At 46.0% G+C, this 27,028-nt stretch overlaps 3 protein-coding genes across 9 annotated transcripts in view; 2 read left to right on the forward strand and 1 right to left on the reverse strand.

Annotated features, from left to right (window-relative positions):
• Positions 1-542: 542 nt before the first annotated feature.
• POLE3 (DNA polymerase epsilon 3, accessory subunit) lies at positions 543-3,180 on the reverse strand. The gene is made up of 4 exons (XM_007094322.3): positions 3,013-3,180; positions 2,824-2,909; positions 2,342-2,460; positions 543-2,076 (listed from the first exon to the last, which is right to left on the reverse strand). Exons 1-4 carry the CDS (start codon positions 3,076-3,078, stop codon positions 1,904-1,906), a joined length of 444 nt encoding a protein of 147 aa, XP_007094384.2. The 5' UTR covers positions 3,079-3,180; the 3' UTR covers positions 543-1,903.
• A 12-nt stretch (positions 3,181-3,192) lies between these two features.
• On the forward strand, positions 3,193-25,777 carry CD4H9orf43 (chromosome D4 C9orf43 homolog). Of its 6 annotated transcripts, none has more exons than XM_042964901.1 (15): positions 3,481-3,904; positions 7,407-7,606; positions 7,707-7,857; positions 11,955-12,012; positions 12,896-12,996; positions 14,949-15,006; positions 15,769-15,938; positions 16,846-16,996; positions 18,144-18,234; positions 18,500-18,573; positions 18,776-18,863; positions 21,238-21,317; positions 22,217-22,274; positions 22,484-22,676; positions 25,694-25,777. In XM_042964901.1, the coding sequence occupies exons 2-14, from the start codon at positions 7,456-7,458 to the stop codon at positions 22,666-22,668; spliced, it is 1,416 nt and encodes a 471-aa protein (XP_042820835.1). In that variant the 5' UTR covers positions 3,481-3,904; positions 7,407-7,455; the 3' UTR covers positions 22,669-22,676; positions 25,694-25,777. The 6 variants fall into 6 exon arrangements, with proteins under 6 accessions (XP_042820833.1, XP_042820835.1, XP_042820834.1 ...); XM_042964900.1 differs by having other exon boundaries at positions 25,691-25,775; XM_042964899.1 differs by lacking the exons at positions 3,481-3,904; positions 25,694-25,777 and adding an exon at positions 3,193-3,418 and having other exon boundaries at positions 22,484-22,961.
• Positions 25,745-27,028, forward strand: part of RGS3 (regulator of G protein signaling 3) — a 139,712-nt gene continuing 138,428 nt past the window's right edge. For both annotated transcript variants that reach the window (XM_042964886.1, XM_042964888.1), the window contains exon 1: positions 25,745-25,831. The gene's annotated coding sequence lies outside the window, so the exon portion shown is untranslated. The remainder of the gene's footprint in view (positions 25,832-27,028) is intronic.

Genomic DNA, 27,028 nt, shown 5'->3' on the forward strand with positions numbered 1-27,028 from the left:
CAAAGGAAGCCACAGGAGTCTAGATGGGACTTGAGAGTTTAGCTCAGTGGTGCTCATGGGAGTTAAGAAAGGATGTTTCTTTTGTGGAAAAGGAAAAACCACCAGATCTAATGACTAACGGGGTTGTACCTTTATGAAATGTTATTTACAAATTCATGATTTAAAGAGTTCTGTACATTAGAGAATATAGCATTGTGGCTGAGATCACAAAGGTAATAGTTCTCCCTGATAGAGTTTCAGAGTTTATACTTGAAAGCATTTAGAACGGTACCAGCCTCATAGTAGGGACTCCATAAATGTTGAGTCATTGAGCAACAAATGTTGAGTCATTGAGCAACTAATACCCATAGGTTGCCCAGCAGAGCCATGAAAACCTCTTGTTGTGGTCGAAGAGCAGCATCTGCTGGCCATCCAAGGTAACGCAGGATCCCTTGTTTACAAAGATCTGGGCGGGTCCACATGTCAAGAACTCTTTGAGGCAGGATCAGTGGGTCCTCCCCAAAAGCATACTATAAACAAGCAGGATGAAAGGGAGTCACCACTTTTAACAAGAATGTTCTTTATTTATACAAAGCATTATAATTTTCCTCAATAGTCTTCACTCAGTTGTCAACAAACTTTTGGCTGTATTCGTTTAACAAATTAACAGTGTCAAACTACATACACCTCACTACCTGTCAACCTCCAAGTGCTCAACTTAGAGACAAACAAAAAAGTGCTTGGGGCACCACATGTCAAGGGAAAAAAAAATAAGATCAACAGAGTTACTTTAGAAGCAGTTAAAGGGGTTGGCTTTTGGGGGTGGGGATTAGATTCCTGAGCACCATCAAATTTCTGCCCTTTAAGCAGGTTATCAAAGTTTCAGGGATGACAGATGTGAGAAAAGGAGGGAGAGAGAAAGTGGAATGGGGAACAGAAGAGAGGCAGAAGAGAGACAGGAAGGGAGAAGCACAGAGGGACCAAATGTGCATAGAAGAAAGTTTGGGACTTGTCAGGAATTGGAAGAATGAAAAAACTAAAGCCACAAGCTTGGGAAATGGACTATAAGAAGAGAAAGCCTGGAATTTTATACCTTCCAGGAGGTGACGATAAAGCGATACAGTGGCAGGCAGTGAGGTGCAACTAAGACTAAACCATCTGTGTTTTTTTCCCATTTTGTTTTTGGGGGGTTTTTCTGTTTGTCTTGGTAAGAGTAAGATATTGGCACACTTGCTTGACTAACTCCACTCTACAGTGCTGTTTTAAAAGCTTATGAGGCCAGAGAGCAGCCACCCCGGCAGGCCAAATGCCTACCAGGCAATATAGAGGGGCTGCAAGCCAGTGGGTCTGGGGAAATCAAAATTCAATGTTACCTTGAAGTGAAGAGACAACAGATTTCATTATTCTCCTATAGTCTTTTAGTACTTTCCTAAAGCTAAACCATTCTAACCACTTGTAATAAGCTAGTATTGCCATATCCTGTACAGTCACAACCGGCTGACCATGCTCAAAGCCCCAATTTTTCCTGAGCTTTGACTGCCTCTGTGATCTGGAACACAGCAGGCAGCATGGAAGTTATTATTACTTTTTTGGGGGGGGGGTCAGAACGGAACTGGGGATCAAAAACTGCCTAACCACGTATGTAAGGAAACAGGAGAGATCAGATCGACTAATTACATTAGCCGCCCAGAATCCCTCTCGCCTAAAAGTCATTACCTTCAGACTGATTTAGCAACACAGGACCCTGCTACTCAGATGCTCTGACGGAAGCGCTGGTTTTGATGATGATTCAATCGTCAGTTTTTATTTTGATCTTCTCAGGCTCTTCTGGCTAAGACTACTCTGCCCAGCAGGGAAGAGCTTCTCACAAACGTACCACACGTCAGGGTGGTACTTTCCAGCGTGCCACAGTCTTCCCATCCCGTTAGTTGTCCACTTCCTCCTCCTCATTCGGCTCTTCTTCTTCCAGCCTGTCCTCGTCTTCATCGTTGTCCTCATCCCTGCTCTTGTCTTGCTCTTCCGAATCTGTTTTTTTGTCTTTGTCCTTCTTCTTTTGCTCTGAAGCTTCCTTCTTGCCTTTCTGCTCTCGCCTGTAGGCTGTAAGGAGGAAGGTGGGGGGTTAGGAGGCAGGGCTGAACCAGCAGACTGCAGCAGCTAACTCCACTGTATAACTGGAAAAGCTGGGGCAGAGAAGGAAAAATACAAATCAGATCTGAGGTGGTGCCAACGGAATGGATTCTGAGTCACGTCCAATACTTGTTTCCTGTTCTTACAGGGACCCAAGCGGAGAAGACTCAGGGCCAGGTGAGCAGGTGACACAGGATGAACATCTACTTGGCTGAACAAAGAAGAGGGTCATTACCTTCCAGAGCTTCTTTCAATGGGGTAACGAACCGCTGGAACTCCATCTCTTCCATGGCTGAGAGCACGTCACTGGCATTCAGTGTCTTGCGTTTCCCTTTCATCGCAAAGTTGTTGGCGCTGAAAAAAAAAAAAGACAAAAGGGTTTCAGGGGCTGTCAGACCCCCTCTTGCCGCCTATGGGGTGGGTGGAAAAGGGGCACCAGAGGTGGTACGGAAAAGCCTAGATCTCAGATGCAGGCATTTTTTTGTGACGTGGTTAAGTCCCTCCCTTCCCCGTACAAAAGGGTTAAAGCAAAGCAATTTTGTTGCTTTAGTTTGCTTCAGACCTTGCAACAACTGGATGAGGGCTGAACTTCCCCGCACGGGGCTAGGACACGATTACTGGGGTCTGGGACCCAGGCCGCGAACTCCGGGGGCCAGGTCTCTGCGACCCCCTTACGCCTCAGCCCAGCTAGGTTCTGGCTAGCTCAGCCTGCCTCACCAGGAAGTGGCGTACAGCACGAAGACGCTGGCGGCGCGGGAGATGGCGCTGCGGGCCTCCTTGGAGATGTTGACACCGTCCGGGAGCTGGAAAAAGAACGTGGGTGAATAAAGCTGCCGGCCCAGGACCTGCTTCCTCTGCTGCCCGCTCGTCCGGGCCCTGGCCCATCCGCCCGCCGAAGCTGCTCACCGCCTCCTTGATGATCCTGGTGATGACGGCATTGGGCAGGTTTAGGTCCTCGGGCCTCTCCGCCATTGCCGCCACCGGCGCCCGCACCTCGGTCTCAAGCGTCTTCTTCAGGCCGCTACGGCGTCCGGACTTCCCGCGTCCCCGCAGTCTGACCCAAAGAGGCTTCCGTCCCGCCCCACGTTGCCCACACGGTGTCCCACAGTGCCCCGCGCGCCATAGCCTCCCTCCTCACCCAGCCCCGCCTCCGCCTCCGCCTCGAGTCGTCCAAGGATCCGAACTTTCCACGCCGCTACGGTTTTGGCCCGCCCGGGCTTCCGTCCGACCCCACGGGGACTCCGTGTCCCTTCCCATGCTCGTTTCTCTGCTTCACACCGCCACCACGTCTGGAGCCTTCTCATCGGATCAAGTATGGCTCACTGGAGCTTCCGTCCCTTTCCCACAGTGCTCTGTGCCGCTGCCTGGCAACGGCGCTGCCTGGCGGCTAGAGTGGGAGACCGAGGCTAGGACCGAGCGGATGGGGCGGGGCTCCTCTTCCAACGGAAGGCGGGGCCTGGAGGGCGGGGCCCCGCCTCTTCCGCCCGGTCTCTTGAGGGGACCGGTTTTCGGAGTGCGCTACGGCGTCCCGACAGTTTGGCGTGGCTTTTGGTAGCGCGGCCTTCCGAGGCCAGACTTTCCCACTTCCCTTTTGCGGAACGAAGCGGGTATCTTTTTTCGATTCTACGGGACCTGATGTCCATCTTTAATCTTTTCACCCCTCCCAACTTTGTAATCGCATTAAGGATGTTTGTCGCCTAGAATTGTTGAACGCAGACTTCTTTGCCAGTACAGCCCTAACGCTGGCGACATAGAAATGGGCATGACTAGACCTCGGACCTCAGTTCGGGCTTGTCAGGTAACGAAAGGGCAGTAAGCAGCCTGTGTAAGAATAACGCGACAGTGCCTTCCATTCAAAACCAAGCCCTGTTAAAATTGTATTTATTTTTTAGTTCATTGAATTGAGGATCATACATCTTTCCCGGTCAAACACATTACCATGGTTTTGCAGTGGTTTCTAAGTTGTATCATTTTCATGTACGTAGAAACTGTCCTCGTTCCCACTGAGCACCAATGTTTTTTTTTTCCCTTGAAACATGCTCTCACGTCACCCTTAATGTTCCTGCTTTAAAAAAAAAATATATATATATATATAAATTTATATATATATAACATATATATATATTTATTTATATATAATATATATATATTTATATATATATATATTTATTTATTTATTTAGAGTAATCGCTACAGGCAACAACCTAGGGCTCAGGCTTAGGATGGGAGATCGAGAGTCGCATGTTCTACCGACTGAGCCAGCCAGGCATCCCAATTTTCCAGCTTTTGACAGAGACATGAGTGTGGAGATCTACTTCCTTATCATGAGAAAAACAAGAGCAACTGCAATGATAAAGGGCAACGGAAGTAGCATTGATTAGAGATTATAGGGTTTGGTGGCTGACCTCTCCATCTGGATAGAACAATAGGTCTGGTTTAAAGCTACCAGGAGACGCTTAGCTCCATCCAATTGCTATCTAGTCAGAATTGGGACCACCGTGTTGTCAAGTATTTTGATCTTTAAGAGGAACCAGAAATCTGAACATTGTGGACTATTTCCATTTAAAAAAAATGGCTCAAAGTGCAGACCAGACAAAACAAGTCATGGGACAGGTGTGATCCCATGCCAATAGGTCACTATCTTTGGTCTAATTTATAGGCTCTTCAGAACAGGGACTTATTTTGAAATGCTATTTTTTTTTTAATGTTTATTTTATTTTATTTTTTTATTAAAAAAAATTTTTTTTTAACATTTATTTATTTTTGAGACAGAGACAGAGCATGAACGGGGGAGGAGCAGAGAGAGAGAGGGAGACACAGAATCCGAAACAGGCTCCAGGCTCTGAGCTGTCAGCACAGAGCCTGACGCGGGGCTCAGACTCACAGACCATGAGATCGTGACCTGAGCCGAAGTCGGAAGCTTAACCCACTGAGCTACCCAGGCGCCCCAGAACAGAGACTTATTTTGTTCATTACTGTTCTCTATGCCTGTAACAGGTCCCGTCACATATTTGGCAGTCAATAAATGCGTTGAATAAAAAGAAGAAGAAATTGATACTGTCTTTGAAAAGTTATCAGGGATCACGTGGTAGTGATTGCCTAAAATATTTCCGGAGAGAGAAAGATGATACTACTCATCGAGCCCCTATTGTCTATGATACATAAAAGTACATTTCCTTTAATGCTCTTCAATTCTACTTTGAGATTTCCCATCCCCTCTTTATATGAGGAAGCAAGCTGAGGGAGGTGAAGTCACTTGCCTAGGACCATACAACCAGTAAATGGAAAGCCAGAGGCCTCTGATGTGACTGCAAGCCTACTGTCTTGATGTTTGAGTAAACCCACTCATTTCTGGTGGGTATTTTCATTGCCTGTTTGAGAATTGGAGCATCTTGAAAAATGAAGCATGTTTTCCAAAGGTTCAAGCCATCTAAAGGCATGTCAAGCACTTCTGTGACTGCCTTAGTTCTAATTTGATAAGGCTTTTTGGAGATGGTGGTATCTTCTCCCTAATGATTAATGAAGGGGAAAAGGAAAGGATGCTAATATTTAATTTTGAACTCTATGCTTTTTTCAAATTTATTTTTCTTAAATACAAAACAGCTCTAAATAAGGTGAGTTTAGTCAGCCTCGCTTCTTCCTTATAAGACCTTTTATTTTTTTATTTTTTAATATTTTTTTATTTTTGAGAGAAAGAGAGTGAGCAGGGTGGGGGCAGAGAGAGAGAGAGAGAGACAGGATCCGAAGCAGGCTCTTTGCTGACAGCAGAGAGCCCGATGTGGGGCTCGAACTCACAAACCGTGAGATCATGACCTGACTTCAAGCTGGATGCTAAACCTACTGAGCTACCCAGGTGCCCCACCAGATCTTTTCATATCCATTAACTAATTTTTATAATGACTCTGTGAAATAGGCTTATCCTCATTTTACAGATAAAGAACCTGAAGCTCAGATTGCTTAAGTGCCAAGTCACTCAGCTACTAAATGGCCAAGTAGGAAACGTGAAGTCAGTTGGCTCCAAAAACTCTAGCCCCCTCCATTTCATGCTGAGCCGTTTTCATACTTGCTTGTTAGCCAGGCTTCTTTTTATTTATTTTTTTATTATTTTTTTTATTTTTTATTTATTTTTTTAACGTTTATTTATTTTTGAGACTGAGAGAGAGACAGAGCATGAACAGGGGAGGGGCAGAGAGAGAGGGAGACACAGAATCGGAAGCAGGCTCCAGGCTCTGAGCCATCAGCCCAGAGCCTGATGCGGGGCTCGAACTCACGGACCGCAAGATCGTGACCTGAGCCGAAGTCGGACGCCTAACCGACCGAGCCACCCAGGTGCCCCGCCAGGCTTCTTTTTAAAAAATGTTAATTCTAAAATACTTAACATGCAGAGTTATATTAGTTTCAGGTGTATAATATGGTGATTCAACAATTGTGTACAATTCTCAGTGCTCATCACAATATACTCTTAGTCCCTTTTACCTATCTCACCCTTCCCCCACCCCCCACCTCCCTTCTGATAACCATCAGTTTGTTGTCTACAGTGAAGAGTCTCTTTTTTGGTTTGTGTCTTTTTTTTTCTTTGTCCGTTTGTTTTGTTTCTTAAATTGCATATATAAGTGAAATTAGATGGTATTTATCTTTGACTTTTTCAGCTCTCTTATCATTATAGTCTCTAGATCCATCCATGTTGTTACAAATGGCAAGATTTCATTCATTTTTAAAAAATGTGGGGAGCAAGTGGGGGAAGGGCAGAGTGAGAAGGAGCAAGAGAATCCTAAGCAGGCTTTGTGTTGTCAGTGCAGAGCCTGATGCAGGGCTCGAACTCAGGAACCGTGAGATCATGACTTGAGCTGAAATCAAGAGTCGGATGTGTAACTGACTGAGCCACCCAGGTGCCCCTTATTCTTTTTAATGGCTGAGTTGCTTGTTACCTAATTTTTTAAAAATATTTATTCATTTTTGAGAGAGAGAGAGAGAGAGACAGAGTGCAAGCAGGGGAGGGGCAGAGAGAGAGAGGGAGACACAGAATCTAAAGCAGGCTCCAGGCTTTGAGCTGTCAGCACAGAGCCTGATGTGGGGCTTGAACTCATAAGCTGTGAGATCATGACCTGAGCCCAAGTTGGATGCTTGACCAACTGAGCCACCTAGATGCCCCACTTGTTACCCAATTCTTAATTATCCTATGACCATCACTTATATATATGGGTTCAATAGAAATATTTTATGCTTTGAGTCCAAATTAAGATCTGGATGTCACGGCTAATGTATAATATGCTCTTATTATGTGGTTGTTGTTACTCTAGAGGGCTGGAAAGCTGTGCGATTGGCTTTTGTCCTAAACCAGTTGTAGCTATGGACTTGCCAGATGAGAGCCAGTGGGATGAAACCACCTGCAAGTTGGCTGTTTGTCAGCATCCACAGTGCTGGGCAACGATCCGCCGGGTTGAGAGGGGCCACCCTCGAATCCTGGGCCCTCCCTGCAAAACAGCTCTGAATAATGAAGGTGAATTTAGTCAGCCCTGCTTCTTCCTTGTAAGATCTTTGAACTATTTTCGCTTGGCTCCCTTTTGACATTTTACATGTTTTCTTGTCTTTTTTCTTAGACGAATCCCCAGTGCTCACCATTGTAAACATCTCAGATTCCTGCTTCCGGGCCAAGAGACTTGCTCATGGTCATTTATCAGGATTTACCTTCACCAAAGCTCCCTCTTTATTGTGTCAAGGTTCAAAGTTTGACTCCAAATTTCAAGGCAGGTAAATTATCATGGAGTCTTCCCTTATGGGCCTCCTATCTCAAAATTCTGAGTGACTTCCTTGATCCATAGACTCTGAGAAAGCTAAATTAAAAATAAAACACCAGTTCAGGGCGTCTGGGTGGCTCCAGGCTCATAGCCTGGAGCTTGCTGCGTATTCTGTGTCTCCCTCTCTCTCTCTCTCTGCCCCTCTCCAGCTCGGGTGGTCTCTCTCTCTCTCTCTCTCAAAAATAAATAAATTAACTTAAAAATAAAAAGGCCACTAGTTCAGTTAGAGAAATGGTGAATAGGCAGTGGGAAACAAAAGGAAAGCTTTATTTTTATTGTAGGACTTGGTTAAAATAGGGTTATATTAGTTTGCTAGGGTCACTGTAACAAAATACCCTAGGCTATGTGGCTTAAACAACACAAATATATTTTTTCACAGTCGAGAGGCTAGAAGTCCGAGAATAAGGTGTTGGTAGAGTTGTTTTCTTCTGAACCCTTTCTCCTTGGCTTGTAGGTGGCCTATGTCTTTTTTTTTTTTTTTTATTAAAAAAAATTTTTTTTAATATTTATTTTTGAGAGAGAGACAGAGCATGAGGGGGAGAGGGGAAGAGAGAGAGAGGGAGACAGAGAATCTGAAGCAGGCTTCAGGCTCTGAGCTGTCAGCACAGAGCCCAACGCAGGGCTCAAACTCACAAACTGCGAGACCATGACCTGAGCTGAAGTCAGACACCTAACCGGCTGAGCCACCCAGGTGCCCCTAGGTGGCCTATGTCTTAACATGATCTTTCTTCTGTGTGTCTTTGTCCCAATATCTTTTTCTTCTCTGTTAATTAAGTGCTTAATTTTAACTCCAATATAGTTAATATTATTATTATGTTAGTTTCAGGTGTACAATATACTGATTCAACAATTCTGTGCATTACTCAGTGCTTATCATGATAAGTGTACTCTTAATCCCCTACCTCCTTTTCTTAATAAGAGCACCAGTCATTGGATTAGGGCCTGTAGACAGGCCTAATATGACCTCACTTTGCCTTAATTACTTCCTTAAAGACCCTCTCTCCAAATACTGAGGGACTTAAATTCTGGGGTACTGAGGGTCAGGATTCAACATAAGAATTTGTGGGCACAATTCAGGCCACCACGGGGAGCACCTCATCAGCCTCTGCAGGTCATCAGAAAACTGTGTCCACACATACTCTCTCTCTTGTCTTTTATTTTTAGGTATGAAACTATTTGTAAGCTCTTGAAGGCAGAAACAATGGTTTCCTTTTGAATCGCCCACAGAATCTAGGCTCCCAGTTAGTGCTTGCTGATAGGGGAAGCGAAGGGACAGACGTCTGTGGAGAGCTTAAGACTTGTTAAATTCGAAACCTTATGGCCTGGAGTCAAGGCACTCCTGGCAGTCCTTGTACCGGTTCATTTTCTCCTGTTTGATGTAAGCAACCTTTGGTGGCTTCTGGTGGGCCAAATGCCGTATGGGAAAGGGTAGGACTACTTTCTGGTTCTCTAGGACTTGAACCTCGGGAAGAAGATGGCTTCTCCCAGCCAGGGCCTATGGAGGCAAAGGCCTTGACGTCACTCATGTCGTCACTCATTGAATTCACAGATGTATCTTAGTGGGGGCCACTTTGCTGGGCTCTGGGGATTCAGTGGTAAACAAGATTCAGTATTTTTTTAAGTCTTTTATTTTTGAAAGGGGGAGGGGGGCAGAGAGAGAGGGACAGAGGATCTGAAGCAGGCTCTGTGCTGACACCAGTGAGCTGATGCAGGGCTGGAATTCATGAACCGCGAGATCATGACCTGAGCCGAAGCTGGACGCTCAACTGACGGAGCCACCCAAGCCCCCCAGCAAGATACAGTCTTTACCCCCAAAGGGCTTTCAGCCCAGCCGGGGAGGCGGAGAACCGTTCCGTGTGCCGAGAGTGCCGAGAGCAGCACCCCTGGGTGCGTGGAAGCACGCAGGAAGGGTTCCTCAGGGCACCGTCTTCTGTGCAGGTGGTACCTGTGCCTACCCCTGAAATTTGGACAGTCTGGTGAAATGGGGCGTTGCAGGTGGGAGGTGGACGTGAAGAGTGTTCTGGACTACAGAAATAGCATATCCAAAGGCCAGGAGGCAAGAGGAAGTTCTTTAGGTATGAGGAAAAGGGTCCGTCGTGTATGCAACATAGAGCAGGAATGGGAGGGTGGGCAGAGGTGAGGCTAGGGAGCTGGAGAACAAACAGCGGCCAACATCACATAGATTAGGCTCAGGAGTTGGGTCTTTATCTTATACTTCCTTGGAATATTTATTCGTTCGTACACTTAATGTGTTTTAACAAATAAATATAGTGCAAGTGATATGAAAACGTAAGGGGACAGTATGTTTTTGTGGTAAATATGCATTACATTAAATTTACCATTTTAATTGTTTTTAAGTGTACAGTTCAGCAGCATTAAGTTCATTCACAGTGTTGTGCAACCATCACTACAATCCATTTCTAGAACTTTTTTTTTTTAATTTATATCCAAATTAGCATATAGTGCAACAATGATTTCAGGAGTAGATTGCTTAGTGCCCCTTACCCATTTATCCCATCCCCCCTCCACAACCCCTCCAGTAACCCTCAGTTTGTTCTCCATATTTAAGAGTCTCATGTTTTGTCCCCCTCCCTGTTTCTATATTATTTTTGTTTCCCTTCCCTTATGTTCATCTGTTTTGTCTTTTTTTTTAATCTTTTAAAAAACAATTTTTTTTAACGTTTATTTTTGAGACAGAGAGAGACAGAGCATGAATGGGGGAGGGTCAGAGAGAGAGAGAGACACAGAATCCGAAACAGGCTCCAGGCTCTGAGCTGTCAGCACAGAGCCCGATGCGGGGCTCGAACTCACGGACCGCAAGATCATGATCTGAGCCGAAGTCGGACACTCAACCGACTAAGCCACCCAGGCGCCCCTGTGCTGTCTCTTAAAGTCCTCACATGAGTGAAGTCATATGATTTTTGTCTTTCTCTGACTAATTTCACTTAGCATAATACCCTCCAGTTCTGTCCACGTAGTTGCAAATGGCAAGATTTCATTCTTTTTGGTTGCCAGAATACTCTATTATATATGTACATACCACATCTTCTTTATCCATTCATCCATCGATGGACATTTGGGCTCTTTCCCTACTCTGGCTATTGTTGCTAGTGCTGCTATAAACATGGGGGTGCATGTGTCCCTTTGAAACAGCACACCTCTATCCCGTGGATAAATGCCTAGTAGTGCAAATGCTGGGTCGTAGGGTAGTTCTGTTTTTAGTTTTTTGAGGAACCTCCATACTGTTTTCCAGAGTGGCTGCTCCAGTTTGCATTTCCACCAGCAATGCAAAAGAGATTCTCTTTCTCCACATCCTCGCCAACATCTGTTGTTGCCTGAGTTGTTAATGTGAGCCATTCTGACAGGTGTAAGGTGGTATCTCATTGTGGTTTTGATTTGTATTTCCCTGATGCTGTGTAGAATTTTTTTTATCATCTCAAACGTGAACTCCGTACCCATTAAACAGCAACTCCCCACTCCCTCCTCCCTCTAGCTCCTGTTAATGTCTATTCTACTTTCTGTCTGTATGAATTCGCCTACTCTAGCTACCTTATATAAGTGGAATCATACGATATTTGTCCTTTTGCATCTAATTTATTTCACTTAGCATAATGGCTTCAAGATTCATCTGTGTTGGAGCGTGTGTCAGAATTGCATTCCTTATTGAGGCTGAAAAACATTCCATCGTACAGAAATACCACATTTTGCTTATTTAATATGCTTTGAACGTTTACATCAAAGGTACTCAGTCAACTTTTATTGATGGCGACATAGCTCTCTGTGGCTGGAAAGAGGGAGGCATAGGCTCTGAATTCAGTTTGATGCAACAAACAGTTGTGAAGTGTTTGCGGTGTGCAGTGTCTGGGAGCTGTTCTAGAACAAAGAAGCAAGCACAACTTAAGGGAATGGGGAGACCATACATTCACTCAGTGAGTGCTAAGCCCCGAGATGTTCTGTGGATGAGCACAAGGCTTTTCCTCATAGCACTGACTGTCGTCCCAGTAAGTTGTTCGTGTCTCTGTGTCATGTTTGGAAACTCTTATTTTTTAGGCCTCGGAAGGATCTACCTGACAAAGATTTCACCCACTATACTGACAGGTCTCCTAAGGTAAATCATAGAATTAAAAAGGTACTCCCTCAGCATTTTCTGTTTACTAGTGGGGATAAAATACTTGTCGTTATTTAACATTGAGGATGACTAGAATCTGAATGATGACAGTGATAACTAACTAATATTGGGCCCTTAGTATATGCTAGGCTCTGTGCTAATGCCTTTCTTTACATACTATACTGTTTCCAGAAATCCCAGACACAAGTGGGATTGATCTGTGGCTGTTTGGCATAGGTAAGACTTTTCCTGTCTGTGTCCTACACAGAGCATGTTCAGCTACAAAGTAAACCCTGGCATCTCATAGTGCGGGGAAATTAAAATGCTGGAATGTCACACCCAAAATGGCCTTTAGGTCATCTACTCTGATAACTGTCAAACTTTTTTAACTATGACCTCCAGTAAGAAATACGTTTTGCAACAGAATAGCATAAAACGACCCTTACCCTAAGTATGAGTGATGTTCTTTGATAGTTTCTGTCCTATTCTATTTTATTCTCTTTTTAAAATTTATTTATTTTGAGAGAGAGGGAGAGCACAAGCACATGCACCTGAGTGTGAGGAGAGGAGAGGCAGAGAGAGAGGGAGAGAGAGAATCCCAAGCAGGTTCTGCGCTGTCAGTGCTCAGGGAATGCTACCCTAATGTCACAGGGAGTGGGGGGACTCTTCGCTTAAACATGCTCACTCGTGTAGAGTACCCATTCCGGTGTCTGGTTTCGTGAGGCAGCGTTATAAAGACGATTTAGGGGTGAGAAATGTCTTTTTGTCATCTGCACCACCATCCCCTTTAGGTTAGCCTGATAATTCGGTTCTTAAGCCAGTTCCGAATGCGTCAGGAGCTGCTACCTTCAAGCCATATGTAGGCTTCACGTGTTTCTCTTAGCTTTCAGTGCTGGATCTGAATGAGACACGACTTCCCAGCTCTCAAGATGTTAGAAATATGGTTGTCGTCTGGATCCCAGAACAACCAGAGAAGCGTGCAAGGTGAGTGTTGTGTCTAGAACGTGGGGGCCTTCAACTCTTGTGTTCTGCAAGTCCCCCCCCACCACCCCTCACTGCCCTGTGCGGGCCTTATTTATGTGATCTCCTTTTTAGCCACCTCAGTGCAAGTATCAGGAGGCCACGTAGAGAAGAAGGTCATGGTCTCTTGTATTTGCTTCTTGCTCCACTGGGGTTCTATTTAATGCGCTTTGTGCTTCATGTGGGGGTGCTTCTCTACATCAAATCATGGCCGTAAATAGCATGCAACATAGAGCCCAGTGTGTTTGTGGGGTCTAAGAAACAGATGCTTCCTGACTATCAGTTTTTCTTATTAGTCGTCCCCAGCTAGTGGAAACGTTTTCAGTGAAGCATGTGAATGTTGGTCTCAGCCCCAAGGCCCGGCTCTGTGGCACAAAGTGGATAGCGGGTAGAACCTATGTGCAAAGCAGAAGGATCATTTGGTGAAGGCCCAAAGGCTTGGCAATGCCGATAACATTGAAAGGCAGTGTTTGGGTTTTCTTTCATGAGTGCTGAGGCTTTCGGATTCTTGTTAAGTGACTGTTTAGATGTGGTGTGACTTAAGAATCTTATTTCATTTTATTACTTTTCTTTTCTTTTTTTTTAACATCAGATGGGTACTATGCTGAGGTTGTAACAAATTTTGAGGGAAGCACCTGATTCTCTTTCCTTTTTTTTAAAAGTTTATTTATTAATTTTTTTAATGTTTATTTTATTATCTTAGAGAGAGAGAGAGAGAGAGAGACAGAGCGTGAACAGAGAGAGAGAGAGAATCCTAAGTAGGCTCTGTACTCACAGTGCAGACGCGGGGCTGGAACTGACAGACTGACGCGAGGCTGGAATTCATGAACTGTGAGATCATGACTGAGCTGAAATCAAGAGTCAGATGCTTAATCAATTGAGCTACCCAAGAGCCCCTCATTGTTTTTTTTTTTTTTTTTTTTTTTTTAATGATCCTATCAGAGGGGTGCTTGGGTGGCTCAGTCAGTTAAGTGTCTGACTTCAGCTCAGGTCATGATCTCACAGTCCGTGAGTTCGAGCCCCGCGTCGGGCTCTGTGCTGACAGCTCAGAGCCTGGAGCCTGCTTCGGATTCTGTGTCTCCCCCTCTCTCTGCCCCTCCCCTGCTCATGCTCTGTCTCTCTGTCTCAAAAATAAATAAAAACATTAAAAAAAATTTAGAAAAAAGTTCCTGTCAGTGATTCTGCATATATGCATTTGTGCGTGTGGGTATGTGAGTGTGTGTGTGTGTGTGTGTGTGTGTGTGTGTGTGTGTGTGATGTAAACAAAAAGCCCCTAAGGGTTTATTTCCTTTATGTAAAAAAAAAAAAAAAAGCCCAGATGTGGGTGGGCCAGGGCTGGTATGTCAACTCCATGAGGTAATCAGAAACCAGAGCTCCTTTTGGCTCTCTGGTCATCATCCTTAGCCCATGGGTTTCATTTTCTCAAGGTGTTTCATGGGGGCTTTTAAGGTCTAAGTTGACTGCTAGAGCTCCAGCCATCATATCCATGTTCCAGGCAAGGAGGAGGAAGATGACAGTATAAAAAAATACTTGAGTATCTCCTCTATGGTGAGCAGTGAGAATTCAGTGAAAAACCAAATTGACTTTGGTCCTTGACCTCCTACAGTCTTAGGGTGGTGGTGGGGGATTCAGACCTTACACACATCCCCACACCTAAGTGTATAATTACTCATTTAGATTAATGCTATGAAATCAAATAACGGGACCATATGAGAGAATGGTAGGGAACCTAATTTAGATGTAAGGTTAGGTCTTGATTTTAGCAGCTTCTGGGTAGTTGGTCCCTTTGGACTTCTAGCCAGCCATCTTTGAGCACTGAATAGAGGATGGAAATCTTCATGGTCACCATTCACAAATACCCGTGGTGCTTCTGTTTAAGACGGCTGGGAATAAGTTGTGGTTTTTCTTGTTTCAAGACCAGCTGAGAAGAAGTGCATTGTCTCCAGCCAGGATGGCAGAATGAACTGTGTAGCTGTAAGTTTGAGGTTTTGGTCAAACCTTTATGATATTACTCTGTACAGAGTTTTGGTTATTTTATTTCATTTTTCCTTTCATCTACATTCCCCCTTTCTCCGTTCTTTTTAAATGAACAGAATCTGCAAAAGAAAACCCCTCTTAAGGAATAATTACCAAAGCATTTTCTATTCTGAGACTCTCTTCTCTACCTCCTCCCTGTAGGAGGGTGAAGAGTATCTTGAAGAGAAGTTAGGAGGAAGTGTTGGGTATTCAGGGGGAATTTTTGGCCGATTAAAGACAAATCCCCAGTGTGACAAAAAGAGAACTTCAGTGGACTAGGGGTTATAATGGACTTGAGTTTCTCATTCTCACGCCACCCCTTATGAGTAATTGTAACCCTGAGTAAGTCACAGAGCGGGAAGATTCCTCTATCTGGGAGAGTATCTCTTGCTCCCTGTTGTTCACTGCTGAATCCCCAGCCCCGGCCCCGTGCCTGGCACATCACTGGCCAACAAATACTTGTGCAGTTTTCTCAGTGAATGAATTAATAACCTTTTGGGAAAACGAAACAACTAGTCCCTGTATGATCTGAATTCAGCAATAGGATGGGGAGCCAGGGAGCGAAAATGTGGTGGCCCTCACAGTGCGGAGGAGGGTGCTGCTGGAGTGGGTCTGGAGACCAGGGGTTTGGCTTGCCAGGGTTGTGTCTGGGAGGCTGGGATGTTCATGGGAAGGAGTGGCTCTGAAAGGAGCGCTTTGTCTTCGCTGTTGCTTTTCTAGAAAGACCATTTTCTCTATAGAAAGCAGAAAACAGAAACGCAGCTGGGACCTCCAGGGATGAATGTGCCTCCCCCCTTGCCAGTACACAGTTTTGAGCAACTAACTTCAGAGTCCATACCTTTCTGGAACCAATTTGACTTGGAACCATTACCTCAGGATCTGTTGAAGAAGTGAGTGTCCTGTGAGCCTGTGGTAGAGCCAGAGCACCTGCTCTTCTCTGAAGCAGAGAAGGGGCTAGTAGCCTGCTTATTCTGAGTAGGGACAAAACTGTCCTCTTACTTGTGCAGTGAGTTCTTAGACTTACCGGTGTGCCACCATTTACCAAGTACTTACACTTGCCAGGCCCTGTGCTAAATAAATAAGCACATTATGTATATTCTCTCACTTGAACCTCCACGAGAACTGTTACTCTCTTCTGACTTAAAAAAACTTTTTTTAATGTTTATTTACTTTTGAGAGAGACAGAGTGTGAGTGGGGGAGGGGCAGAGAAAGAGGGGGAGACAAAAACGGAATCAAGCTCCAGGCCCTGAGCTGTCAGCACAGAGCCCGATGTGGGGCTTGAACTCACAAACCGTGAGATCGTGACCTGAGCCGAAGTCGGACGCTTAACCGATTGAGCCCCCCAGACGCCCCCCCCCCCTTTTTGTGTTTAAAGTAAGCTCTATGCCCAATGTGGGGCTTGAACTCATGACCCGTAGATCAAGAGTTGCCTGCTCTGTGGACTGAGCCAGCCAGTCGCCCCCCACTCTCTTCTTTCTATAGATGAGTTATGGGTAAGTGGGAGGCAGAAGGGAAATGTGGTTTGGAGTGAGACAACCTTTGGATTTTGCCTTGAAACTTCCTGGTTTTGTGCATTGTGGTAATTTAACTCGCATCTTACATTTCATTCCCTTGTTTGCAAAATGGGGGTAAGAATGCCTGTCCTCAGGGAGCTGAAAACACCTGTTGGTACAGGTCTTTTCAGGCCCAAAGTGGAAAATGTATTCAGATTGGTAGCCCTTTTCATCTCTTTTTCCTCAGCCACACTCTCCAGGAAGAACTGTCGCTGACTGTCTGGCTGTCTCTGTCCCCTTCAGCCTTTTGCCTGATGAAGGGAAAACCAGGCCTTCTCTGGAGATGAAGACGCAATTGGCCATGATGAAGAAGAAACTTGCCCTGGAGAAGAGCCGACCTGACAGTGCCATTTCTGCAAAGATGTTTTTATCTGTGCACCGCCTCGCCCTGCAGGTAAGAGCCAGGGGGCCTCAGAGAGGGATGTCTAGATGCAAATCCCAACTCATTACTTTCCAAGGCTGGAGGAGGCGACTTTCTATTCTTTCTCTCTATCCTTTCATGCTGGACCCAAGCCCCATAGAAGGGCTGGGCTGTATGTAGTGAAAGCAAATGTATGGAGAGGGGCTTGAGGACAGCAACATTCTCTGTGTCTTCTGCACTTCCGCACCGTTTCCTCTCTCCATAGCTCCTGGTATGATGTTGCCTGCACTGGGTTCTCCAAAAGTGCTCGTTGGCTAGATGGGTACCTGCATTTGAGGGATACATTTTGGGAAAAGGAAAGAACTTCAGTAGAGCTTCTCTTCTTCTTCCTTTTCCCCTTCCCCTTCCTCTCCTCCCACCCCTCCTCCTTCCCCTCTTCCTTCTGCTCCTCCTTCCCCCTTCTCCTCCTTCTCCATCTCCTCCTTCCCCTCCTCTTTCCCCTCCTCCTCCTCCCCTTTTCCTTCTCTTTCTCCTCCTCCCTCTTCTCCTTCTCCTCCTCCCCCTTCTCCTCCTCCTCCTCCTCCCCCTTCTTCTCCTCCTCCTCCCCTCCTCCTTCCCCCTTCTCTTTCTTCTCCCCCTTCTCCTCCCCCTTCTCCTCCTCCTTCTCCTCCTTCTCCTTTTCCTCCTTCTCCTTCTTCTCCTTCTCTTCCTCCCCCTTCTTCTCTTTCTCCTCCTTCTCCTCCTTCTCCTCCTCCTTCTCCTCCTTCTCCTCCTCCTCCTCCTCCTTCTCCTCCTCCTCCTCCTCCTTCTCCTCCTCCTCCTCCTCCTTCTCCTCCTCCTCCTCCTCCTTCTCCTCCTCCTTCTCCTCCTCCTTCTCCTCCTCCTTCTCCTCCTTCTCCTCCTTCTCCTCCTTCTCCTCCTTCTCCTCCTCCTTCTCCCCCTTCTCCTCCTCCCTCTCCTCCTCCTCCCTCTCCTCCTTCTCCTCCTCCTTCTCCTTTTCCTCCTTCTCCTTCTCCCCTCTCTCCCTCTCCTCCTCCCCCTTCTCCTTCTCCTATGACTCCTTCTTCTCCTCCTCTTCCTTCTCTTTCTCCTCCTTCTCCTCCTCCTCTACTTCCTCCTCCTCCTCCTCCTCCTCTCTTCCTTTTCTTCTTTTTCGTCTTTTCCTTCTTTTTCTCTCCAGAGACCAGCATTGAGATATCCTGAACATTTGAAGAAATTGTGTTCTAACCTGAACACAGAAGGTAGATTTTCTGGTGCTGTCAGATCCTCAGGTACTGTTCCCCCTCAGCCCACAGTGCTTATACTTGATCTTGGTCCCAATTTTGTTATGTTTGTGGCCAGAGTCATACAGGATCACATGTAGAACTCAGGAAACTGCAGTTTCAGAAAGCAGCCCTCTTCCCCGCACCCCCCCGCCCAATGGCTTGGTTCTGACAAAGGGGTTGTTGCCATTGTGGAGCAGGGCAGAGCAAGCAGCCCAGGGGCGGGTGGGAGCTGTCAGGGAGAAGAGGACTGAGCCGGTGCTCTGGTCACCAGGTCACAAGCAGCAGCAGCAGCAGCAGAAGCAGCAGCAGCAGCAGAGGCTGGTGAAAACACCACCTAAGAGACAGGTAGAGGGGCAGTGAGGGGCGCCCTAGGACTGGCTGGGTCTGGGGCAGGGGCGCAGCCTGGAACAGGAAGGGATGTATGAGGTGTCCACCTCCCTGTTCTCTGTCTGGTTGCAGATATTGACTTCCTTCTTTTAGACTCTTTCTGAAATGTTTTCTTCACTTCCGAAGGTCCTAATTCAGTTCCTCCTCATGTGGGTTTCAGGAGGCTAAAAAGAAACCCAAGAGCGATCCAGGGAGCCCGAACATTTTGCATAAACGTTCAGGTGCCATGGTTTATGGCCCACGCCATGGTAAGGAGAATGTGGGTTTGGGAGGGACAGAATCTCAGGACGTAGCCAAGGGCAGGAAGAACTGAACTTGTCCGTCATCTTGGGACCTGCCTTTGTCGGGCATTCGGAATTCTTCTTGGAACGTTTTGGCCGGGCTACCATACATCATCCTTCCATCAAACGTTTACTAAGGAAGCAAGCTGGGCCAGGTGTCTTTTTCATGTGGGCATTTGAGAGATGACCATGAGCATGAGTCAGAGGCATCTTTCCTCATGTCTTTAGAAAAGACAGAGTGATTTGAGGATGAAGAGCAAGCAAGGAGGCAGGAAAGAGCCAGGGCCCCTGATTAGCCCCCAGAGAGTTCTAAAGAAACAGAATCCAGGGCCACTTCCCAGCTACACGTTAGTTCCTGGAGGCTTGGGTTGAGATCATACTATCTAGTCCCCTGTAGGAGGCAAGTAGCCGATCTTGATAGGAGATTCTTTCCCTCTGGTGTTCATGCTGGATGCGAGAAGAGATATTTCCCCCCCTTTTGGAGTCCTTATCACGTGTCTGAGCTGAAGGATATACTTACCCGGTCTCTCTGACATTGCTCAGTTTGAGTGCAGAAAAAAGAAAGAAAGAACAGAAGGGAGAAAGAATGCCCTGAAACCTTAGAAGATTCTTGGTGCCCTATTAAGACTGGACATTGCTGATCGTTTCAGCATCAGAATTTGCTCTCCAGCCCTGGGGCAGTGGGAGGGTCAGGAGAGCTGTTTCCTGAGAAGAATGCTTCTCTCTCTCGGTTTATTTCCCATCCCATTGAGCTCTCAGATGCCAACAGTGGCCTGTGACCTGAATTTCTAGGAAGCTTCCTGACCTTCATGTGGGATGTAGACAGAGCTAGGGCTGTTGCCCAGGGTGGGGCTGACTGGTCCAAGGTTAGCTCCTCATCTGGGGTGATCAGCACTGCCCTGAATTCATTTAAGTGCTTTTCGTTCCTCTTCCTGATGCCTCCAATAGGTGATTGGGTGCCCCCCCCCTTTTTTTTTTAAGTAGGCTTCACACCCAGCATGGAGCCCAGTGTGGGGCTTGAACTCACAACCCTGAAATCAAGACCTGAGCCACCCAGGTGCTCCTGTTTTTAGAGCAGTGGCCTGTCCTCACCGGGTTGAGAAAGGTTTATGGAAGAGTTGATTTTTGCGTTGGATCTTGAATGTGTGAGCGTTTTACTGACATGAAAGAGAATTCCCAGAAGTGGGAATAGCTTTAGCAGAGGCATCTTGGAGGAGTGTGGCTACTCAGGGAACACAGCAGTCCATTGTAGCTGTCGGTTATTTGAGAGAGAGTGATGAAATGTTGGGCTGAAGAGGTAGGTGGGAGCTTGTGTAGCCTGCTGAGGTGTTTGACCTTTGCTCCAGGTCGTGGTGCTCCCCCTTGACTGCTCGCTGAAATCAGCTGAGGGGCTTTTAAATCTCAAATACCCAGGATGCACCACAGACCTATTAAATCAGAAGTTCTGGTGTTGGAACCTGGGCCTCAGTAAATGGAACCCCCAGTACTCCCAGTGTGCAGCTAGGGTGAGAACCAGTGCTGGTAGGGAGCCAACAGAAGTGTTAAGCAAGGGAGTCTCTTGTTTGGCTTTGCCTTTTAGCATAACATCTCTGGTGGCAGCTTGGAAGATGTTCATTTGGAGGAAGGGAATTGAGAAAGGAAAGGGCGGATGCATTCAGGGACTAGATGGGGAAACGACTGACGCAGAAGAATCCTAGAACTAGAGCTTTTGGAAGGGAGGGGTTCCATTTTTGGAAGTGAATACGGAGACATTAGGGTTGATACCACAAGGTAAGAAGAGTATTCGTAAACTGAAAACCTAGGGTTAGGGCTTCTTTCGCTGCTAAGATGTGCAGATACCTGCCCCTTAGGTTTCTTGGAGGAACTCTAATTCATTGAGCATACACTTGAACTTAATCTCTAATTCTTTTTAAAAAATTTTTTCTTTTAACATTCATTTATTTTTGAGAGACAGACAGAGTGTGATTGGGGGATGGGCAAAGAGAGATAGGGAGACACAGAATCTGAAGCAGGCTCCAGGCTCTGTGCCATCAACCCAGAGCCTGGCGCGGGCCTCAAACTCACAGACCAAACCGTGACATCATGACCTGATCTGGAGTCGGATGCTTAACCGATTGAGCCACCCAGGCTCCCCGATCTCTAATTCTGTAGTAGATGTGGTCACAGTCCCAGGTGAACAGATTCACAGGTAGAACTCGGAGGCCTAACTCCCTTCCACCTCCTCTAACCTGTCTTACCCTAGACAGGGTAGGGACTTACAGACTAGGGGTCACCTAGAAGCCCAACAATGGGATATAAAATACCAATAAGCAGAGAACTGAATTGGCTTTGTGATCACTAGGTCACAGAACTCTGCTGGGTTGCAAAAGTGACCAAAAGCAGCCACAGTGGATGAAGTTAGAAGGACTCACCTTGAAGCAGGTAAGAGTATGGGAGCCGTTCTGCTGGGGCCCTGTTTCTGTTATCTATTCTTGTAGAACAGACCACCTCAAAGCCGGAACTGCAGTGGTTGATCATTTCTCGTGATTTTGAGGGTTGACTGGATGATTTTTCTGGTGTTGCTTGATGTCATTCAACACAGTTGCTTTCAGCCAGTGGCTGGGGTGGGGCTGTTGGCCAAATTGCCTTGGTTCTCTTCTATGAGGCCTCTCCGTGGCTTGTTTGGGCTTCTTTTAAAAATTTTTTTCTTAATGTTTATTTTTGAGAGAAAGAGAGAGAGAGAGAGGAAGAGACAGAGTGTGAGCGGGGAAAGGGGCAGAGAAAGCAGGAGACATGGAATCCAAAGCAAACTCTAGGCTCCAAGCTAATAGCACAGAGCCCGATGTGAGTCTCAAACCTACAAACCGTGAGATCATGACCTGAGCTCAGATGCTTAACCGACTGAGCCGCCCAGGCGCCCCTCACGAAAGCACGTTCTTAAGAGATGGGGCTGAAACTGGAGCAGTGTCACTTCTTCCATATTTTATTAGTCACAAAATCACAAGCCCAGCCCAGATTCAAGGGGAGAGAAAACGTACTCCGTCTCTTGGTGGGAGGGGCAGCATGTGCATGGAGGAATTGGAGGAATTGTTGGGAGCCACCTTTGGAGGCAGTGCACCCTAAGCTGACAGGTGGGAATGCAGAAAAGTGGGTTCTGGCTTCATCTGGTCAGTCTAGAGGGCAAAGAGCGTGTGATACACGCTTCTCTCTTTAGTCTCAGGAGGTGGCATTTTGTCCTGTCTTAGATGCTAATTTTTCCAAGAAAAGCATCTTTTAGAAAAACCCTTACTTTCCTAAAGTCTTGATTCAAGTTTCCTTACACTTACTCTAACGAATTTCAGGATTCCACAGAGAGACCACAGATGAAGAATTCTCTGGATTCCTTCCCCAGTAAGGATGGTAAGTTCCTAGGGTGGAAGAAGCTTAGTAAGTCATTTAGGCCCGGGAGAGCTGAACTCCTGTTGACAAGGATGGTTCACCTCCCTGGAAGCCATAGTCCTCATCCCTCAGAAGGGTCCTAATGACACGCAGCCCTTCCTTTTCTGTCCTGCATTTGGCACAGTTGGGAGAGGGCTGCGGGTGCAGCTAATGGCTGGGTCTTCTTTCAGATCCTGAATTATCTAAGACCAAACCCTCTAACAAGGACATCAGCACTCAGGAGGACGCTGTGCTGGAATCCCAAGAGAGGAGCCCAGAGGACCTTTCAGATGGTACATCTAGAACAAGGTGGAACCCTGAGCTCAAACTACTGAGGATTCTTCAGGCCACTGACGACGAGGATGAGGAGAACTAGCTCTCCAGGTCAGAGAGTGGAGAGTATTTCAAGACTCTGCAGGGCAGTCTTACTCCAGAGCAGAATGCTTGGAATCCTGAGGACAGTGACCTTGGACATAAGGGCAGAAAGCAGAGGGGACTTCTGCTCCCTGGAGGCTTTACCGGGCCTGACCATAGAGATTCTGCTTTTTTCGTTCACTTCTCCTTGCCTCTAAAATAATTGAGAAAAAGCCTCATTCTTTTTAAACTTAGATTGTTTCTCTTTCATTAGGAACAGAATAATTTTAGTGATTAAACACAACTGCTGCTTAAACAAAAGACTCATTCTGTTTCTGGGAGGAGGGGAGACATGTTTCTGCTCATCTGTTTTCTGGGTCACTTTTATCTCCCCTCTGAAGCTCTGAAAGGTTTCCAGTTAAAGGAAGATGAATTTTGGGACTCCTGGCTAGCTCAGTCGGCAGAGTGTGTGACTCTTGATCTTGGGATCGTGAGTTCGAGCCTCACGTTGGGCATAGAGATTACTTTAAAAAAAGAAAAAAAGGGAAGATGAATTTGGCCTGTGAGACACCCTACTGTGTTCCCAGCTTTTCCTCTCATTCTCTGGAAATGGTTTCTTTTAGAGATGGCACCCAATAATCATTTTCATATTAACCTGAAAGAGTCTATAAAGGTCTAGTTTCTAAATTATTGAGTCTGTAGGAATGTTTCAGTGATACTTGTAAAGACTCAGAATTTCAGAGTCTCAGGGGACCTTGAATTTGGTCTTTGGAAGGATTTTTTTTTTTTCACGTTTTTGTCCTTCAAGTTTTTATTTATTTTATTTTTTTTTAACGTTTATTTATTTTTGAGACAGAGAGAGAGAGAGAGAGCATGAATGGGGGAGGGTCAGAGCGAGGGAGACTCAGAATCTGAAACTGGCTCCAGACTCTGAGCTGTCAGCACAGAGCCCGACGTGGGACTCGAACTCACGGACTGTGAGATCATGACCTGAGCTGAAGTCGGACGCTTAACCGACTGAGCCACCCAGGTGCCCCTCAAGTTTTTAATATAGGAAAATTTCAAGATTACCTAGAAGCAAAGAGAATGATATAATGGAACTCTCATGTACCCAGTGTGTTAGATATGGGCAGTGAAGGCCTTTACCCTGGGCCATGAGCTGGGGCAAGGGTAGCTGGAATCCATTATTCTCACCAGCTCTGCACCCAGGGTCAAGTCTCCTTCCCATAAGGGGGAGCTAGGTGGAAGAAGAGAACCCCCACTATTGTTGGTACTCGCTAGCACTTAACTTCAGCCACCAGTAGCTGGGGGCAGGATGAGAAACAATGACATTTTGTTCCTCTTGGGGAGAGAGCCCTCTGTCTTGGGGCCGGGGGAGGGAGGCCTGTGTCCATGGGCTGCAGCAGTCTGGAGTGGTTTCTGTCTCACTGAAGTTGGGGTGGGGCATGGCTCTAGGGTCACACAGCATAGACTCTGTTCTTACTGAGATTTTGTGGATTTTCTTGAACAAATGTTTCTTCATGTGCTGTATGCTGCTAAGGCCATTTTCAGAGACATAATCATTTAAAAAAAATTTTTTTTAACGTTTATTTATTTTTGAGACAGAGAGAGACAGAGCATGAATGGGGGAGGGTCAGAGAGAGAGGGAGACACAGAATCCGAAACAGGCTCCAGGCTCTGAGCGGTCAGCACAGAGCCTGACACGGGGCTCGAACTCACGGACCGTGAGATCGTGACCTGAGCTGAAGTCGGACGCTCAACCAACTGAGCCACCCTGGCGCCCCGACATAATCATTTTTTTAAAAAAATTATTTTCACCAGTTTCACTGGACAGCACTCTGCGGAGCATCTCACGCTGTTATGCCAGAAGGGGGAATTCAGGACTGGGTCTGACATCTTTCTGCAAGAGAAACTTATCCCTCATCAATTATTTGGTTCCCCTAAGTACAGTTTGTACAAAGAAAGGCAGATTAAGTGTTCAACTCTTTTTTAACATTTGTCTCAAAACAGACCAAATTAGACAGCTAAAACTGCTGCCTACCCATTCCTCTCTTCTAAGCCAAATCAAAATTCTATGACACAATTTGTGTTACTAGACTGATCTATACTTAGCTGAATCTTCATAGTGAGAGGAATCCAAGAGGCGTTATGTGGGCTGTTTTCTGAAGATAATTATTTCCCAAACATACGTTACATTGCAGAATGACTTCTGTGGGCTAACTTAAAAATGTACACATTTTTTCAATTCCTTAGTCTCCCCTCAGACCTGTCCACACGAGCAAACCTGACTCCCAGTGGCCAGTAGTGTGGCTGAGGATGGGGCAGGGCTTTGCTCTCATTTGCTCATTTTATCTGAAGACTCAGAAGAGAAATTCTAATTACTTTATTACCAGTTCAACTACTTAGTAAAGCCACTCACTGCAGTTGGCACATTCTTTTCAGATTTGTTCATGGGTACAGAGTTCCCTCTCGAATCATGACATTTTGAGTGAGAAAATGTTTGCTATTTGAACACCGGCTTTTGCTTCTATTTTCAAAGGGAAGAAAACCATTTGCAGGCTGAAAACTGTTTCTCCTTTGTTCTACCTATCCCTCAAATCACAAACAGAATTTAGGGCTTTTCAAGGCAGTGTATACCCACCGTTTTTGTTGGTTCTCTCGCCAACTCTATAGATAGATGTGGATTGTGTCCATTTTACAGACTAGAAAACAGGCTCAGAATCCAGGGCTGATGATAACCCATTTGAGGCCTTAGTGAATTAGGAAAAAAAAAAAAAATGCACCCTTTATGACACTTTACTACCATCTGTTGAAAAGTTATCTCAACGAGTGTACAAATCTACAATGATTACAGTATGATCGGCACCCCGAGAGTTGGTCCACAACCCTCGTCACAGTACCTGGGGGCCTTGCAGGAGAGGGTAAGTAATTTGCCAGAAATCAAAGGCCACCAGGTGATGGGGGCTGGGCTTAGAACCTGGGTCCTCGCTCCTCTCATCCACTGGACTCTGATGCGTCTCTGATTCCCTCTCTTTAACACACAGCAGAGCCTGGGGCTTTGATCAGAAGCCGTCTTTAATCAGAAAGGAAGAATGAGACCATGTATAAAAGAATTGACTGAGGGGAAGAAGCTCTCATCAACGCTTTGCATCAACCTCTCAATGTTCTGAGGGAAGAGGATCCAGGTAACTGTTGCCAACTGCCATTTCCCCACCATCTGGGCCATAAGAATCAGGAGAATTACGACCTAACAGCCAGGAGGCTCTAGCTAGGATTGCTTTATGCACTTAAACAGACAAGAGGTCTTAAGACTTAGCTAGTTGGAATATTGTCCTAGTAGCCTTAAATTCCTAAGGAAGTAGTCTCTGGCCTCTTTTCTTCTTTTTTATGTTCTTTGTGATCCCTACTAGCTGTAGGCCGCTTTGTTTGGGTCACCATGTTTTCTGAGCACACTTTCCAATGACACCTGGCCCGGTTTGACCTGTGCATAGAAGCAGAGTCAGTGAAACAGTCTTCAGATGGTCTGTGTCCACACTCCCCTCCTTATAGCACCAGCTAGTCTTTTGTTTTGGTGTTGGTCTTGGTATCTGGGGTAACAGACTCTGTTCTTCGTTGTTTTTGGATTACAGTAAGCTCCCTTTGATGGGAGTGGGTCAAGGTTTCATCCATGGTAGCAGTGACCCTTTAAAAAAGTCTGTTTATTCAAATGTGCCTAAAGGAATTGTTTGCTAAATTAAAGACAGAAATACCCCTGGCTGTTAGATAAGCATGATTAGAGGCCCTTTGGAATCCAGAGGAATCTGGGAAAGACTTAAATTGTCTCTTTTCAGTTGCCATAATGTACCAGGGTAGGAAATTATTTTGCCCTTCTGTTTATACATTTATTTAACAATTATTGAATACCTACTGTATGTTAGACAATCGACCACAGATTATCCTTTTTTTTTTCTTTTTAAAAATATGTTTGTTTAGGGGCGCCTGGGTGGCTCAGTTGGTTAAAGCATCCAACTTCGGCTCAGGTCATGATCTCACGGTCCGTGAGTTCGAGCCCCGCGTCAGGCTCTGTGCTGTCAGTTCAGAGCCTGGAGCTTGCTTCAGATTCTGGGTCTCCCTCTCTCTCTGCCCCTCTCCTACTCATGCTCTGTCTCTATCAAAAAATGAATAAACGTTAAAACAATTTTTTTGTTTATTTTTGGGGCACCTGGGTGGCTCAGTCAGTTAAGTGTCTGCTTCAGCTCAGGTCATGATCTCATGGTTTGTGAGTTTGAGCCCCACATCGGGCTCTCTGCTGTGCACACAGAGCCCACTTTAGATCCTCTGTCCCCTTCTCTCTCTACCCCTTCCCTGCTTATGCACATGCTCTCTCTCTCTGTCTCTCTCTC

Source organism: Panthera tigris, chromosome D4, assembly GCF_018350195.1.
Source record: "Panthera tigris isolate Pti1 chromosome D4, P.tigris_Pti1_mat1.1, whole genome shotgun sequence".
NCBI lineage: Eukaryota > Metazoa > Chordata > Mammalia > Carnivora > Felidae > Panthera > Panthera tigris.